The following is a 16,994-nucleotide window of genomic DNA, read 5'->3' on the forward strand; positions in this document are numbered from 1 at the left end:
TATTTCCTCTTTTTTGATATTAGCATGTATTGCAATGTACTGCTGCTGCTATGTTAATAAATTTCACGACATATGCTGGTGATATGAAACCTGATTCTGATTCTGAAGTCTGTGGACCGTGGGAGGAAACTGGAGCACCTGGGGAAAACCCACACATTCCACAGGGACAACATACAGACTCCTTACAGATGGTGTCAGACTCCAAACTCCAGAACTCCCTGAGCTGTATAGCATCAAGCTACCTCTAAGCTACCACGGCATTTTCTTGTAAAAAAACATGGTATAATTAAGTTAGATTTGTGCTTTCAATCTGACTGCTCTGGGAGTTCTTCTTTGAGTCATTTTTATTAGTGATATTTGTAATGCCCCCTAAAGTGGAGGTAGCTTTAACATCTCGTTTGATCTTATTTGTTATTTTTGTCTTATCTCTGCTGACCCAAACCAGAGATTCACTGCAAGAGCTGCTTTCAGTTCCTGTTCAGTAGTACCACTGTAGCCCTCATCCATTATACCTTTAATAAACCAAAGGTACAGGAGTTGGTACAAAGGTACATGCATGCCATAAGTTACCAGATATGAATTAGACAACCATTAGCCACTGTGGATGCCACACTGAGCAACACACACAAAATGCTGGAGGAACTTTAGGAGATCAGGCAGCATCTATGGAGGGAAATAAACGGTTCTCTTTCTGGGCCTTGAAACTTTATCAGGACTTGCTGAGTTCCTCCAGCATTTTGTGTGTGTTGCTCAAGATTTCCAACATCTACAGAATCTCTTGTGTCTGTGGATCCCACATTTTCTTCTGTTATTGTATTTGACTATTATCGAATTAATTTAGCTTCGAGAAATCTTGTGGTTTATGTATTCTCATCTAGGTCTTGAAATATTACAGAATGCAGCTAAATAAATGTTTTGATGTATAATTATATATTATTTAAATTTACTTCCAATTAAGGAATTCACTTCCATGCATGAAGATTTATTATTATTTATAAGTAAAATTCTATATGTAAATACTCCTGAATATATCACCCTGCTGCTCTAATTTCTCAGCAGTCATTTTTAACTATTATTACTCATTCAAGTTATTAACATGGATCATTACCAACTAACCTTATTCTGAGAAATGTTCTACAGTTATTGTGGTCCTGATATGACAGTATTGCTCTTGCAGTGAGCCATGCTGTTCTTTAATAATGAATAACAAGGCCCTTCTAAATGTTTCAGAATTGATCATTACATGGTGTCAAATAATATCAGGGAACTAATCTTTTCTGCTGCTAACTAAATTACTTGAGTATAATTGGTAAAAGAGATGTTCATTTATTTTTATGTTTTTCTCAATGTCTCCCTTTTTTGTTAACCTTTTTTGAAAGTGTTTTCACTGAGGACTTCTATTCACGTTTAGAGTCTGGATAGATGTTATTCAGCTATTTGATTATGGAAAGGACAATCAAAACCAAAGCTATCCCGAGAAAAGCTGAGCACAAATATTTTTAGATAATAGAAATTAGTATTCATTTTTCTTTCTTCTTTTGCCCATTGTGCCACTGACGTTCAAGGCAGCAATGAAGGTCCTCAATCTCTGGTGGTGTTCACAGCTTCCTTCATCATGTCAGTGGCTATCTCTTGGTTTACTGTCAGCCATGCAAGTCCCAGTTGGAGACTCAGGAACACCGTCGCACACAGATGGAGAAGGAGTCTTTATTTTTGTTTCTGTAACAGTTTTCTCTGACCAGTCAGGGTTGTCAGCCCTGAGCTGAACCCCTGAACCTGGAAATTTGGTGGACCGCTCCTAATCTGGCCTCTGCCCTTTGACCTGTTTGACATGACTGACCCTACCAAGAGCCAAAACATAGAGCCCTGACTCCAGCCACCATAGCTCTCCAGTTCATTGAGGTATTCTCCACCTCTTGGAGGAGAAATTAGAATAATCATAATCACCATAAACTCAACAAAAGCACAATGATCAGCCAAGGTACAAGCTGAACAATTGTTTGTCAATATTTAAGGGTATTTTGTTTATGTGGCAGGGATCAAAATCAAAGGACATCTATAGCAACAGCCCATTTGGTTCCACTATTTTGTCAACCGCTCAATGAAATTGTAGCTGATCTGTATCATAACGTCAATAACATGCCTTGATTGCAGAAATCCGAACACAGTTTCTGTGTTTTTCCTTTCAAAAGTTATCAATCTCAATTTAAAAAAGAATCAACTGATTTAGCCTCAAAAGTTTTTTTTTTGGGGGGGGGGAGAAATCTAGTTTTGCCACTATAATTTATGTGAAGACATGCTTCCTAATATCAGCCTAGCAAGGCTTGTCTTTAGTTCTACACCCAATTGTTTGGAAATTGTTGTTCAGACAAAATAATATCTCTCAGTCTATCCACACTAAATAAATTAGATATGATGTGTATGTCAACCCTGAATATTCTATATTCTAGCAAATTCAACGCTAGTTTATGCACTTTCATGATTTAACTCCTTTAGTTATGGCATCATCCTGATGAATCTGTTCTGCAGCATTTCCAAAGTAAGCATTGCCTCTCTGTGCAGCAGTGTCTAGTATTAGAACAGTACAGAACACGAACAGTCTCTTCGGCCCATGAAGAGACCTGTTGTGCTGAACAGGTTAAACGTAATAGTTATTGTCATTAACTAATCCATTCCTGCCATATTCATGTGCTTATCTAAGGGCCTCTTAAGTTCTTTGTTCGTGTCTGGAAATAATAGTGTTCTCAATAATGTCTCAACAGGGCCAGGGCAACTGCAAACTAATGTTCACATTACAGCTAACATTTCTGCCTTTTAATCATTGGTGGGATCACTCTGCTGCCGAAGAGGGAAAGGTCTGCCATTGTGTCTGGAGAAAGTTACTCAGGTTTGATGCGTTTTGGGTATGGACTTGGACTATAGACTTTTTTCAGCCGTATAGTTTTTTTATATTCTGTGTTTTTCAGCCCAATCCTTCTGGGCTTTTTTTGTGCGGGGGGAGAGGAATTTGTGTGTCAATGTTCTGTTTTGTTTCAATTTTTGTGCAGGGTAGAGGGATTTTGGGGTTGATAATTGTGTTGTCATTCTTTTCTTCCTTGGTTTCGTGGCTATCTGGAGAAGAACCAAATTTAACTTTGGTAATAAATGAACCTTTGAATCTTTGAATATTTTATGAACCTTTTTAAAATTGTTTATTTTATTCTAGGGAAGAGCGTAAGGATTTATATACTTTGCCCTCTAAATCTCTCTGCCTATCTATGGCTCTTACCTTCTCACCATTGAGAAAACAAACTGATCTGTTTACTGTAGGTCTAATGTAGATCTACTTTATCGGAATTAACCTCCACTCTTTAAGCCTACTCTTAAATGGTTCCTTGGAAGTCTTTACTTCCATCTGAACAATGCCATGTAACATAACTTGTTCAGTAAATGTAGATATACATTACATTACTCCTCAATGCAAAATATTTGTGAATATGGATGAAAGCTATGGCTTAGTATACATTCACTATTTCTACTTCCAGGTCAATTCCATTTCTAAGACAACATGTCACTTCCAATTCTATAAAATCTGTCTCTTCTCAAATTTTCCCAAGTGGCTTCTGAACATCCATTTAAATACCATCCATAGGTATTTCTATACCTATGCACATTAAAAATAAAATGGAACTAGATTTATTAGACATGACATACTCTTTCTTTCTCCCTTTCTTATCAACAAATGTTAAACTTCAATGCTTCTCAAAACAGATCTCTGCAATTTTCTCACAACAATTTTTACAAAATGTTATATGATGTTACAGCAGTATGTTAGAGGACTATATGGTATAGAGTTATAATTCCCTTGGTTTTGCTCTTCCACCCTTTCGAAAGAGAAAATGACACTGACAATTTTCTAACCCTGAACTGAATATATTTTAGAAGATCATGACTTGTATAAATAATTTCTTGGATTTCCTTGTTTTGGAAATCTTCTGGTATTTTGGATTTACTTCATTATAGGCTCCACTATCACCATGTCTTTACTTACATGGAAACTTAATTCCTCTGTTTAATTTATTTTTATCCAAACCACTGGTATTTTATTCTCATCCTCTATAAAAAGTCCAACATAAAGAATCTACTTTAATAAACTGGCATTTCCTGGTTTCCAATTACCTAGCAATTATTGCAATTATAATTATTAATTATTAATAATGCCTGCTGTTAAAAATGGAGTTGTCTATTTATGATAGAGATGAGGAAATGATCCTTTGTTTTGAAACTCTCTCTCTCCTAGAGAGATGTGGAGGTAGAGTCACTGAGAAAATTCAAGTTGGAGATTGATGGGCATTTGAATTAAAAGGAAGGGCAGTAAGTTATCGTAGTGGTGAGCACAACACCATTCGAGTGCCAGTCACCTGGTATCAACTCTCGCTGCTACCTGTAAGGAGTTTGTATGTTCTCCCCCCACCCCCGTGACTGTGTGGTTTCCTCCAAAATTCCAGTGATGTATGGATGAGTAGATTCAGTGGTCACATAGGTGTAATTGGGCAGCGGTGGGTTGAATGGGCTAGAAGGGCCTGTTACCGTGATGTATCTCTATTAAAAAAGAGTCAGATTATAAGGAGATAGTAAGAAAGTGATCTGAGGACACTAATATATCAGCTACGATCTAGAATGTTGGAGCAGGCTCAAGGGCTGATTAGCAGATTTCTGCTGCTGTTTTCTTGTGTTGTTATGTTCCTCTTGTCATACAACATTTCTCTCTTAAAATTCTGTGAGAAATAAATCAGCTTGTCTTAACTTCTTTCAGAATCCTTGTGTGAGTGAGATAGGACTGTTTGAGAGATGTGGAAGCGACAATCAGTTCCTCAACACCAGTTGACTTAAGGGGAAAGAGGGTGAAAATGCACCCACCTACATCGGTGGGTCTGCTATGGAGAGTCAGTAGCTATAAGTTCTTGGGTTTCAACATACCAGATAACTTACCCTGGGCACAACTCATAAGGGCAATCAGAAGGAAGACAAGCCAGCATTTTTACTTTCTTGAAAGGTTAAGGATTCTAATATACTTCTGCAGGTGTACTGTTGAAACCATACTGGTTGCATTCCGGTTTGCAGAACCAAGCCGAATGCACAGCACCATAAGAAACAGCAGCAAGTAATGGACTCAGTTCAATACATCACAGGCATATTCCTCTCCACCATTGATAGTATCGAAATGAGATGCTACCCACAAGAACATAACCTCTATCATCAGAGATCCTTCGCATCTTGGCTATGCCATCTTCTCACAGCTATCATTGGACAGGAAGTCCTACACCACTAGGATCAAGAACAGCTACTTCCTTTTGAACATTCTTGAACCAACTTGCACAAGCTCAGTCACAGTATAGCAACACTCTAACCACTTTGCACTACATTGGTATTTTTATGTTCTAGTTATATTGTCGGGTATAATTTGTCTCCCTTGTGAATGTTGCATGCCTGATGCTTCTTACCTGTGATGCTACTGCAAGTAAAATTTCATTGTACTTCTGCATCATGTGCTTATGCATATGATAGTAAACTCATATTTGACTTTCAGTACAGTTACTTTTCGTATCTCACCCACTTCAGGAGGTCAGTTTCAATGTTCTTTCCCTACATATTTTACTTCAGTTTTATACTATTTCTTACATCTTTGTTGGTAAAGATTGTTTAGATACACAATGAGAACCCTTGCCAGTAAGTAGAACCTGCAGGTCTTGATTTCAGTCAAATACATCTTTGAAATGATCATCCACGGTTTGTCGGCCAACGCTGAATGTTCAGTTATGATCAAACAAAACCATAAAATGAAGAGCACATTCAGCATTGTCAGGCAACATCAGGTCAACGATTCTTCAGCATTTTTTCCTCTCTTTATGCTGTCTGATCTTCTGGACATTTCCAGCACTTTTTGGTCTTTCAGATACCTAGCATCTGCAGCCTTTTGCCTCATTTATGGTAGAACACAGCCTCATCCTTACAAATCAACATAACTTAAAATTTGGTTATGACTCAACCTGGTCATCTCAAATGTAATGTGAAACTCTAGTGTGTAAAAAAAAAACTGCTGGAGGAATTTAGTGGGTAAGGTAGCATGTGCAGAGGAAAATGGACAGTAAATGTTTTGGATTAAGACCCTTCATCGCGACTGAAGTATAAAGAGATGGAGCAACAACTGGGAAGCTCCACTCTGTTATATCTCTGAAATTCTGTTATATTTGTGCTAACTGGGCGTTCCTTTACACCCAGATGCAAAGGGCACAAATCAAACGTTTTCATTTAAATTTCATGAGTTGACTATCTGTGAACAGACTCTAAACTTTGCTCTCCTATAGACAGCCAAGCCCAATTGTTATAGGAATAAGAGAACAAGAACTAGTAATGTCAATTTAAAACCTGTTCATAAATCCTGATCTCAGATGTTAAAATTTTGGCAAGATCAAAGTAGTTATTGCGTGTAGGTAACATTCATGGAGAAAAATAGTCAATGGTTTTGAACAAGACCCTTTTTCAACTGGATTCTGTTGTATCTATGCAGCTTTTATGTTTTTCAAATACATGACATCACGAAGAACACTTTACAAGTGTGTGGATAATTGTGGGGAACCAACAAATTGTTTCCCAGTCTGGTAAACAGTGAAGAGCTGTGGTCAGGGACATATCCTGAAGCTTTTCATAAGGTTTTTTTTATCTCATAATCTATCAGGTAAGGGCAATCAGTTTGGGGTGGTCGTTTGGTGGTGAGTGGATCCTATATACTGGAGATCTAATGAACACGATGCTCTGGAGCTAAGGAACCACAGGGCTTCCCAAAACAAAAGTTAGTCAGCTCCCCTGAGAGGGGAGAAAAATAGAGAGCCAGTCACCCGAAATCCAGCCACTCTTTCACTGGTTGACGACGAAATGATCTCGGAGATAAACTAGAGGTAAACCTCTTGCTTGGCCCCAAGCAGCTTGAGGAATGCACGTGTGTGTGTGTGTGTGTGTGTGTGTGTGAGAGAGAGAGAGAGAGAGAAAGAGAGATTAATTGAAATGGAAACAAGGAAAATATAAATAGTTTAAAAATAAACAGACTCAGTTTAACGCTCTTTCACAGTCATAAAGACATTCACTATTAACACTTGAATTATAGTTTTATTTTGATTCGCACATATCAAACTCCGCCCAGGATTTGAATGTCTCATGTTGAAGTCATCCCAGTACACCCACCTCCCTGCCCTGTAGACTAACGAGTGAGAAAGAGAGAGAAAAAAATCACTAAAAGGAAATTCCTGAGCCATGATGCGTTGCAGAAGGGCTTTCATGTTTCAAGCAGCGACCTCCATCGACTATCACCGGCTCTGTTACAGTTTCTCCGGCTCCTACTTGCACCTGATCGCGGGAAAAAAAGGCAGCTTTTTGTGATTCATTCCCACATGCTGAAAGGCGGCGGCCACCCAATTCGAAAGTATGTCAAGAATGCAGCATCTTCTCACTACCACCATTCAAAGCAGATTTGCATTGCCCTCCGGTTTTCACAGAAATCATTCATCTCACCGCGATATCCATTTATCAACGCCCCCCAAAATCTGTAATTAAGCCCCCAATTGGCGAGGAAATTTCACATGCCTATGTTGGTAAAAGTTATTAATTTGATACCATTGGTGATCATATTTATGCATGATTGTTTACAAGCTAAGATTCGGCGGGAAATTACAGACGTCGGAACTATTCTGTGCACACCCATTAATTATCACGTTAAGAATCTATTTCTCTTTGTTAAAGAGTTCTCACACATTGGAATATGCACCTTATATAAATGCCAGTTGCGTGCTTCATAAATAAAAGGTCATAAAGTTAAAAAATACAATTTGAAAACTTCCCACGTTTAATACGCCACTTGCAATGATTAAAATGCGTTATATTTAAAATAGCTTTCGGTAGACTAAATATTGATAAAACGCCTGAAATACTGTCCAGACATTTTATGCACTTATGTCGATTTCTATTGTTTCTAATTGTGCACGCCCCCTCTAGGACACGATAAATCTAACTGTGTGTGGTAAAATTATAATTGTTGAAAATAAATCCGTGTCCATCGATAGCATTTCGATTAATCAACCATCAAAATAGGGACACATAGCCATTACGCCTTCACTATAAATGAATAGGTATTTGTGAGGCTTAATTATTTATTTGTTTCCCTCAACTTAGACGTGATATACCTTTAACATCTATTTGCCATTACAGGACCACCAGTACTGCTGGCCTTACCACTTATAAAAGTTATAAAGGGGGGTGCAGTGTTGCACCAGAGCTTTTTATTCATATAATTACAATATTAAATCCCTTGCCAAGCTAGACGAAGATCTAGCAATAATGTCTTTTTATCAATATATTGCATACACTTAGCACCTTTGTGTGCATTTTAAAGCTAGGCCATTCGCTTCTACTACTATATTGCTAAATGAAAATAAAATTGCAAAGGCTTCTGCTCCCAGGGAAAAGAAGCGTTGTCCGCTCCCTATTAAAAATATTTGTTCACAGACAGCCAGTGGATCAAAGCCATTTGTACGCAGACATAGAGGAGGAATATTTTTGGCGCGTAGTCATTCCCGCCACGTCGAGTCTAGTCAGCTTCATTCTTTTATTTTTTTCTTTCTTGTGATTGGCAGACCACTTCTCCCCGCCTATTTCCTCTGACGTAATTCAATAGGCGGGCCTCTAGGGTTGTGCAGTTAGCTTTTATTACTATGTATATAGCCGTTGCTACTAGGAGAACGCACTAAGTAAGCCAAAGGATTCGGCGTGATACGGACTCGCTCCTGTTCATTCTGCTCCTTCATCCTTTTATTCTCTTACTTCAGCTGATTCCTTGCTTAAAGAAACTTAATAACCTGCTGCATTTCATTACTGGGACATTGCGAGAAGTCGAACGTTTTGGAAATAAGGGATTTCACAGTCACATCGGTGCGATCGCAGCTGTGTGTTTGTTGCAACGTGGTGTGTGGGTGATCATACCGGCTTTTATTTTGGTGGAATCCCATTCGGAATCTTGCAAGTGATACTCGAGTCTTCAATCGACGTTTCACATCGAGGGATGCTGCTTTCAAAAATCGGATCTCTTGCTCATATGTACTCGACATCAAGCGTGGATATGCCGGCGAAAATTCAGTTGCAACAAGGTACCTATTTGCCATTTCTTACACGTTTACGGAGTCTCCCTGCTTCAGCCGAGAAGGGTTTTGTGTGTGTGTGTGTGTGCTGTGATGGTGTTGTCGTTAACCATGTGGAGATCGGAGACAACAAAAGACCCTGTGATAATGGAGACCGACTAATTTACCCTCCTCCCCTTTTTTTTGTTACAGTGAAAGAGCGGGAGCCTTTTGAAAAGATTTATCAAGTTGGATCTGTCCTCGGTAGCGGTGGATTTGGAACCGTTTATTCGGGCGTGAGAATCGCAGACGGGGTCCAGGTAGTTATTTTGCAATCTGATAGGTTTCGCGTTCTGTTTTATTGCTGTTAACTTCCTCGAGAACAGCCTGTTGTGAAAAAACAATTCAGCGAGCATCACCGTGTTCTGTTCTAATGGAGCATTTGTGTTTATATTGCAGGTTGCTATCAAGCATGTTGCCAGAGATCGAGTGTCAGAATGGGCTGAATTGGTAAGTAAAAGTAAACATCATTTGTTGCGGTTGTGTAACGAGTTTTCGGAATTAGCTTTTATAAAAATCGACTGTGTTATCTACGAATTCTTATTTTGATTGCGTGCACCGGTCATGTTTTATAAATAGGATATCGTGAATTAGTGCGCGATCACACGGCATCTAACGCAGTTTTATTTTGATTGCTTCTGTAGTCTAATGGAGCGAGGGTTCCCATGGAGATTGCGCTTCTGAAGCGGGTGGGCGCGGGATGCCGGGGTGTGATCAAAATGCTGGACTGGTTCGAGAGACCCGACAGCTTCATCATCGTCATGGAGAGACCCGAGCACGTTAAGGACCTGTTTGATTTTATCACCGAGAAGGGAGCCTTGCCGGAAGACTTGGCTAAAAACTTTTTCCGCCAGATCTTAGAGGCGGTGCGGCACTGCCACAACTGCGGGGTGGTCCATCGAGACATCAAGGACGAGAATATCCTGATCGATATGAGAACGGGGGAGCTAAAGCTGATCGATTTCGGGTCGGGAGCCCTGTTAAAGGATACCGTCTACACAGATTTTGACGGTGAGTTTTCCTTTCAGTGGAATTTATCTGCAATTCTTAGAAAGCGATTTATAGCATTTAATGATTTCGGGCGTAGAAAGAAAATTGGGGATCGTGGATGGAGTCTTGTAAATGTTATCGCCACTGTAAAGGTTGTATATTTAGCTGATGTTCAGGTGTGTTGTAGTTTCATTTGGTATCGATTTTCCGGTGGTGTACTACCGGACCGTTTTGTTATTGTTTTGATGGGTTTATTTCCTTATATGGCTGGTGATGCGGCTACGAGGGGGCGCTTCTCTTTGCTGAGGGGCGTTGCTCAGCTCGGAATAGTGCTGCTGCCGCTGTTTCACGGGAAAGGGCGGTCAGAGCCGGGGGCTTTTGAGGTAACGAAAATCACGAGGGTTGGAGCTTAGTAAGTGGTCGCACGGTGATGAAAAGAGCCCGAGTTAGAAAAAAACAATAAAACTGCTGCCAGTGCAACGCTGCGGTGAATCACAAGACCAGGCTCACGAATTGCGTCGATGAATTTGTGCTGAATATTAATAATAGAACATTTGAAAGCTAACATTTGCAAAAGGTGGGGGGAGGCAAGGGGCTCTTTAAGGGTATAACCTGAGAAGAAAGTAAGAGGGAACAGCTCAGTGGAAGAGTGCCGCGGGCGTCAATTTGTTGCAGGACTTGGGGGTGGGCGAACGGGCGCTGCAGGGATGCTCCTGAGCAAAGCTCGGGGGCGGGGTGGGTGGAGGGCAGCTCCGGCTGGGCTGGCAGATGGGAGGGGATCAAGCACTTGGGCTACAGCCACTAGACGGCGCGACTGCCTTGCTGCAGCTTGGCAGCGTGCCACCCTTTTGTTTTGGAGCTTGCTTTCTGCTGCGTAACAATGTTTTGGAAACTGAACCCGTCTTCTTGGAAGCAGCAGGACGAGCAAGGGACCCGGTCAGGAAACCATTTCGAAATTTGGGTGCTCACTTTGCAAATTTCTAATTTCCTCCCTCTTTTCCCACGAAAATAGTTTGGATTTTTTTCCCTCACTGATTATTATGCGTATTCCCCGTCAACCCGATCCCATCCCATAAACAGTGGTGGGTTGATTATTTAACGACTAAAGAAAGCCGCTCCCTATAAAGCTGCGAACATAATACGCTCCTTGCAGATTACACATTTTTGCAAAACGATTATTGATACTGTTTCATAAGAACATTTTATTGTGTTGTGTGGTAGGTTTATATTTTTGAGGCTTTTTTTAACGGCGTAATTTGACAAGCCAGGGAAGACATTTTTTTAAAAATGCAGTCTTTTTCTTAAAACGTTTTAAAAGATTGTAGTTTAAATTGGGCTCGTAAGTTTGCATGGGTATATTACTTATGTTAAGGGGGTGTGCCTGCGCTCGCTGCAACTAGAGGGGTGGTCTCCCGAGACCCGTGTCGTCGCTCGCTATTCCTGCTGTTGTGAGCCTGTGCAATTTAAATTAGCGACTTGTGTGCAAAAACCGTTAGTGCAAATACTGGGTGTTTGGCGCCACCAGTCGGCGGGAACATGTGTCTTTTACAACTGAAAGTTTGTAAACAAAAGTCACATGGCAGCAATTCAATAACTGCCAGTTCACAACAGGACAGGCAGGAAGCAAGGGTTAACCGCATTTCCTGCTTGCTAAGTGCGGAACGAGATAGAGCAGATTATTTGAATTTTAAGGGGATAGAGTATTCTTTTGTTAACAAGAAACATTTGCTGAATTTTTACCATTTTCCCTCATGATCCAAGTGAGAATGATTAACCTTTACACCGCCAGTCACACGATGCCGTAAAGGGCAAATGTTTCTACATTTTGCCTTTAGTTTCCCTTCATAGTCTATTTTAGAATTTCTTTGTATGGGAATACATATATCAAGGAGTACTCATGAGTGTTTTTTTTAAAATGATTCACAGGTACCAGAGTGTACAGCCCACCAGAATGGATCCGTTATCACAGATATCATGGCAGATCTGCAACAGTCTGGTCCCTTGGTGTACTTTTGTACGATATGGTGTGTGGAGACATTCCATTTGAACAGGATGAGGAGATAATTCGAGGGCAGGTCCTATTCAGGCGAAGAATTTCATCTGGTAAGGATCTGTTTGTGCTCTCTGTTGAAGTATGAAGTTTAAATATATGAGTGCGGATCGGATAATAATAGTTCTTAAGATTTAACTAGACAGGCATTCAAAATGAGCATTGAATTTTAATATTTCATTGTATCATAAATATAATTAGCCACTGCCTGTTATGCTGTTAGTGTTCAGGGCAGCAGTATAAATACAGTACACCATTTTTAATAATTGTTTACATCAGCAGTTGAAAGCTGAATTAATTAGCTGGAAAATAAACGGGAAGTAGAATTGGCACCTTCTAAAATTCGTCCTGATTTAGCATCAGCCGCCATAGAATACTGCCTGCCTTGCTCAGTTCTTCCAGCATTGGCAGAATTTCTTACCTTCATGTTAAGCCGTTTGTAACCCAGTTTCTTCCTTTTGATTTCAGAATGTCAACATCTCATCAAGTCCTGTCTATCCTTGAGGCCTTCTGATCGACCATCCTTTGAAGATATTATTAACCACCCTTGGATGCAGAACAGTATTGTTTCACAAGATACTATTGGACTAAGATTGCACAGCCTGAGCCAAGAGTCAACCAGCATTACTCAAGCAAATTAGAACTCATGAAACAATGAACTGATGCTCGCAGAACTAGTTTGCCTCACTTTGAAAGAACCAAAAAACTTGCCTGGTTGGATTTGGCAGATTCCATGGCCTTTTTATCAAATCTAGTGATTAGTGGGAGAGCTAAAGAAGAAACAAATCCTATCCACCTTCATTCCAGTTGTCATAAACTTGAATCGTGCATTACGACAAGTCTGACTCTTCCTCTTCGAGTGCCTTTTATGACCACTGGAGATCCACTAACTTAAAATAAATACTTGAACTTCTGCTGCTTCTGCGTAACTTCTTTTCGCACAATCCTCATATACACACAAACAAGACTGGTCTAGTAAAGCCACTACTTTTTGTTCGTATCTTGGTGTAACAGATGAAGACACCATGTCACAGGATCATCACCACTAATCGGAAAGGAATTGACCTCAATCAACTCTTGTGCAGTCAGCTTGTCTAATACACTTAGTATGAAGCCAAGGCATTTTCAGAGCATCATCATCAATGCACAACCAATGCAATGAATGGACTCTAAAACTTTTGTACATGTGCACATATGTAGATAACATGCATAAATATATATTAAATGTAAATATCTTTTTGAAGTACTGGTTACAACAGCATTTGTTGGCTCTGTCCTGTTTACCTGTTTATTTATTTGAGTGAAGTTGAGTTTTTTTAAGCAGATATATTATATAAAAAGTTTTGACTCGTGGGTTGATTTTTATTTATTTATTTATGGACAACTCCCTTCCAGCAGACTTGTTCATTCCACAATAATTATTTGGTCAAATGAAGACCCACGAATTTTCTTAAGATCTTGTCAGACTTTTATTCAGTTCACTCTGTTTACAGCCAAAATAAAACGGTGATGTCAATAAAACAAATTCCAGACTTTGTAAATATTACATTGGGAAATTCTGTTAAATGCATGTTGTACTGAATATGTATTTAATGTCTAGACCATGTTTAGGGATGGGTGGGAGGGATTTTTAAAAAAATGCGTCCCATGGGCTTGTAAGGGTTGATTAAGATACCACTGCAAAAATAATTTTGTTCTTACTGTACATATCTTTATGGTTAGTTGCATGTATGCAGCTTGGAGTCTGAACTGTCATTTCATTAGATCTGTAAATTAAATAGAACGGAAGAAAAGTTATTTTTATACGACATTTCAAATAAAATTAAAATTTGCCTTAATTTGCTTACAGTGTTGTATTTGAGTATATGCATTTCACAGTTATCAAAGAGAACCTCAATGCCTGCATATTGCCCCTCCTCATGTCCATAATAATATCTAGCAAGATGCTGTTAACTAATATGTTCAAGTGATTATCCTGCAAGAATTTCTCTAGCATTGAGAAGCAAACAGATTAGGGAGCAGACACTTAAAAATTGAGGTACATGGCAGCTTTTCTGAAAAGATAGTCTACCCCAGAGGGTTGTGGGGGCTATATCATTTAAAGGTGAAGTAGATGCAATGATAAGGGAATTTGGGGGTGGTTGTGGGCTGGAGGAAATGAGGATTGGAGCAGATTAGCTACAGCAATAATAGTATAATTAGTTGTAATTGCAATCCAATTGTAACCTTGTAATCCAAGTTTCCTTAAATTTATTTAATCTTGCATCAAGGCAGATCTTGGTGGAAGACCTGAAATAACTTCTTCCCATGAAGGTCCTTTGGAAGCCTTTAGAAGATGGCAAAGTCCATCCCTTACTTTGGCATCAGTGTGATGTTCAGGAAACATTTAAAAGTTCAAAAGCAGTTGGAGGTTCAGCCATCTCAGACACAGGCACAAACTTTTACACTGTTAAAGGACATCTTCAACATGTAATACCTCAAATCTGCATCCATCGTTAAAGACTCTTATGGATGGTATTTTATTACTACTATTTTATTACTTATTACTACTATTTGGGAGGAGGTAAAAGCCTGAAGATCCACGTCCAGTGTTTTAGAAACAGCTTCTTCCTTTCTGCTATCAGGTTTCTGAGTGGTCCATGAATCCATTAAGAGTAATTTAATTATTTCTCTTTTGCACTTTTTATATCTTACACAGTAACTTTTATGCCCAAAACTGTACTGCTGTACATCACTCATATCAGCGATAGTAAGCTTGATTCTTAATCTGAATTTAAAGCATTTTGAAACAAATTAGCCAAAACTTTTTAAAAACTAAAATAAATAATTAAACGATGCAATTACTTTATCTTTTCCATTCTGGGGCCACCCAGTCTTTTTCAAATCAACAAGGTTTCAGATCCTGACAGGGTCAGAGAGCTGCCTTTTTCCAGCATAAAGGCAAAACATTAGTGCTCCACTGTTGGATTTCATTTAAAGTCAGTATTTAAAGTAAAGGAACGGATTTCACTATACAGCACTAAAAAGGTCCCTTTGGCCTACCAGATCCATAATATTCACAAAGAAAGTCCTGAAGAGTCAGCCTGAAACATCAGCTGTTAACTCTTTCATTGATACTGCCTGGCCTGCTGAGTACCAGCATTTTATGTGTGTTGCTTTGGATTTCCAGCATCTGCAGATCTCATGTTTGAAATCCATGTCCTTTCTCCCCTTTTACACTAATCCCAATTGCCTCTGTTACCACAGATTTTTTTCTATTGCCTATTTAATTGTCTGTGTAAATTCCTCTCAGATGATCTGATTCTATCACCACCTTGCAGTGCATTACAAATATCAGCCAGTTAGTGCATAATTAAAAAGTTACCCATCAAATCCCTTACCTCTCAATTTAAAACTCTTCTTTTTGTTACTGCTACTCTGGCAAAAAATGACTTCCTGATCTATCCATGCTTCTCAGAATTTTATATTCATTCATGTCACCCTTCAGCAATCTTCTCTCCAGTGAAAATAAGATGAACATATCCAATCTTTCGCCCCTAACAGAAGTCTTTCAGTTTTGGTGAACTTCCTGGACTCATCTCCAGCACAATCCTATCCTTTAAATGTTGGTGTTTCCAATAAACGCTGGAAATTCAGGGAAAAATTTTCACTAATTCAACCAGAAATCAAACACAGAATGCTAAAAGCACTCAGCATAGCGAGTAACTGATGTGGAGGGAGGAAAGTGGGGTTAATGTTGCAGTTTTTTAATCTATCAGCATCATTTGTTAGTCTTATTTTATAGCTTTGCCATCTGAAGCACTTTGATTTTTGATTCTGGAGACAAAATCCAATTTGGAAGTAGTTTTAGAGTGGCATGCATCTCAGTTCACTTCCCAGAGGAATTATATTTAGAGCTAGCTACAATTCAGCTATCTGAATTGCTCAGAGATTAATAGCAAATTGTGCACTTTATGCAGTAATGATGCTCTTAAGAGATCTGACTAGAGGATTTCTGAGAAAACCCAAAAATTTAATGTGACTATTTTGCCATATATTTACTGACTACATGTATTTTTTTAAGTTTCTCTAGGAGCTCTTCCAGAATTCAATCTTGTTCAGGTATTAACTTGAGAATATCTGCACATTCAGATATTGACTTGAGAATATCTACTAACTCAGAGAGAAAAAAAAATCCCTTATCAAACAAGGCAGGTAAGAAAAGATGTACTGACATTGGAGAGGGTCCAGATGAGGTTTGCAAGAATGATCCAGGAATGAAAGGGTTTGATAGCTCTGGACCAAAACATGGAAGAACCTTCACAAACTCCAATAGCCACGAAGATACTGAGGTTTCAATCTGAGGCCGACTTCAGAGCATTCTTCAGGATGGTGAACCCATGGAAAGCATTTAGCCTAGAAAGAGTTCCTGGAGGAGTACTCAAGCTCTGCGTTAATCAACTGGCTGGAATATTCACCAATATCTTTAACCTTTTGCATTGGCAGTCTGTGGCACCCTCTTGTTTCAAGCAGGCTTCAATTATACTGGTGCCTAAATATAATCAATAGCTATTATCCGGAAGTGTGATGAAGTGTTTTGACATGTTGGTGGTGAAACATATCAACTCTTACTTGAGAAGTTGAGAAAGATCCACTCCAGTTCACCTACCATCACAACAGATCAGCTGAAGATTCCATTTCATTGGCTCTTCACTCACTCAAACTTGAAACATCTAGACAGCTAAGATGCAGACATCAGGATGCTCCTC

The 16,994-nt window shown here is 39.2% G+C and overlaps 1 protein-coding gene across 1 annotated transcript; it reads left to right on the plus strand.

Moving 5' to 3' along the window:
• The first annotated feature begins 8,750 nt into the window (after positions 1-8,750).
• On the plus strand, positions 8,751-14,073 carry pim1 (Pim-1 proto-oncogene, serine/threonine kinase). Its single transcript, XM_063066466.1, has 6 exons — positions 8,751-9,176; positions 9,360-9,466; positions 9,606-9,656; positions 9,851-10,217; positions 12,123-12,299; positions 12,715-14,073. Exons 1-6 carry the CDS (start codon positions 9,092-9,094, stop codon positions 12,885-12,887), a joined length of 960 nt encoding a protein of 319 aa, XP_062922536.1. The 5' UTR covers positions 8,751-9,091; the 3' UTR covers positions 12,888-14,073.
• Positions 14,074-16,994: the final 2,921 nt, after the last annotated feature.

This window comes from Mobula hypostoma, chromosome 13 (assembly GCF_963921235.1).
Source record: "Mobula hypostoma chromosome 13, sMobHyp1.1, whole genome shotgun sequence".
NCBI classification, from domain to species: Eukaryota; Metazoa; Chordata; class Chondrichthyes; order Myliobatiformes; family Myliobatidae; genus Mobula; species Mobula hypostoma.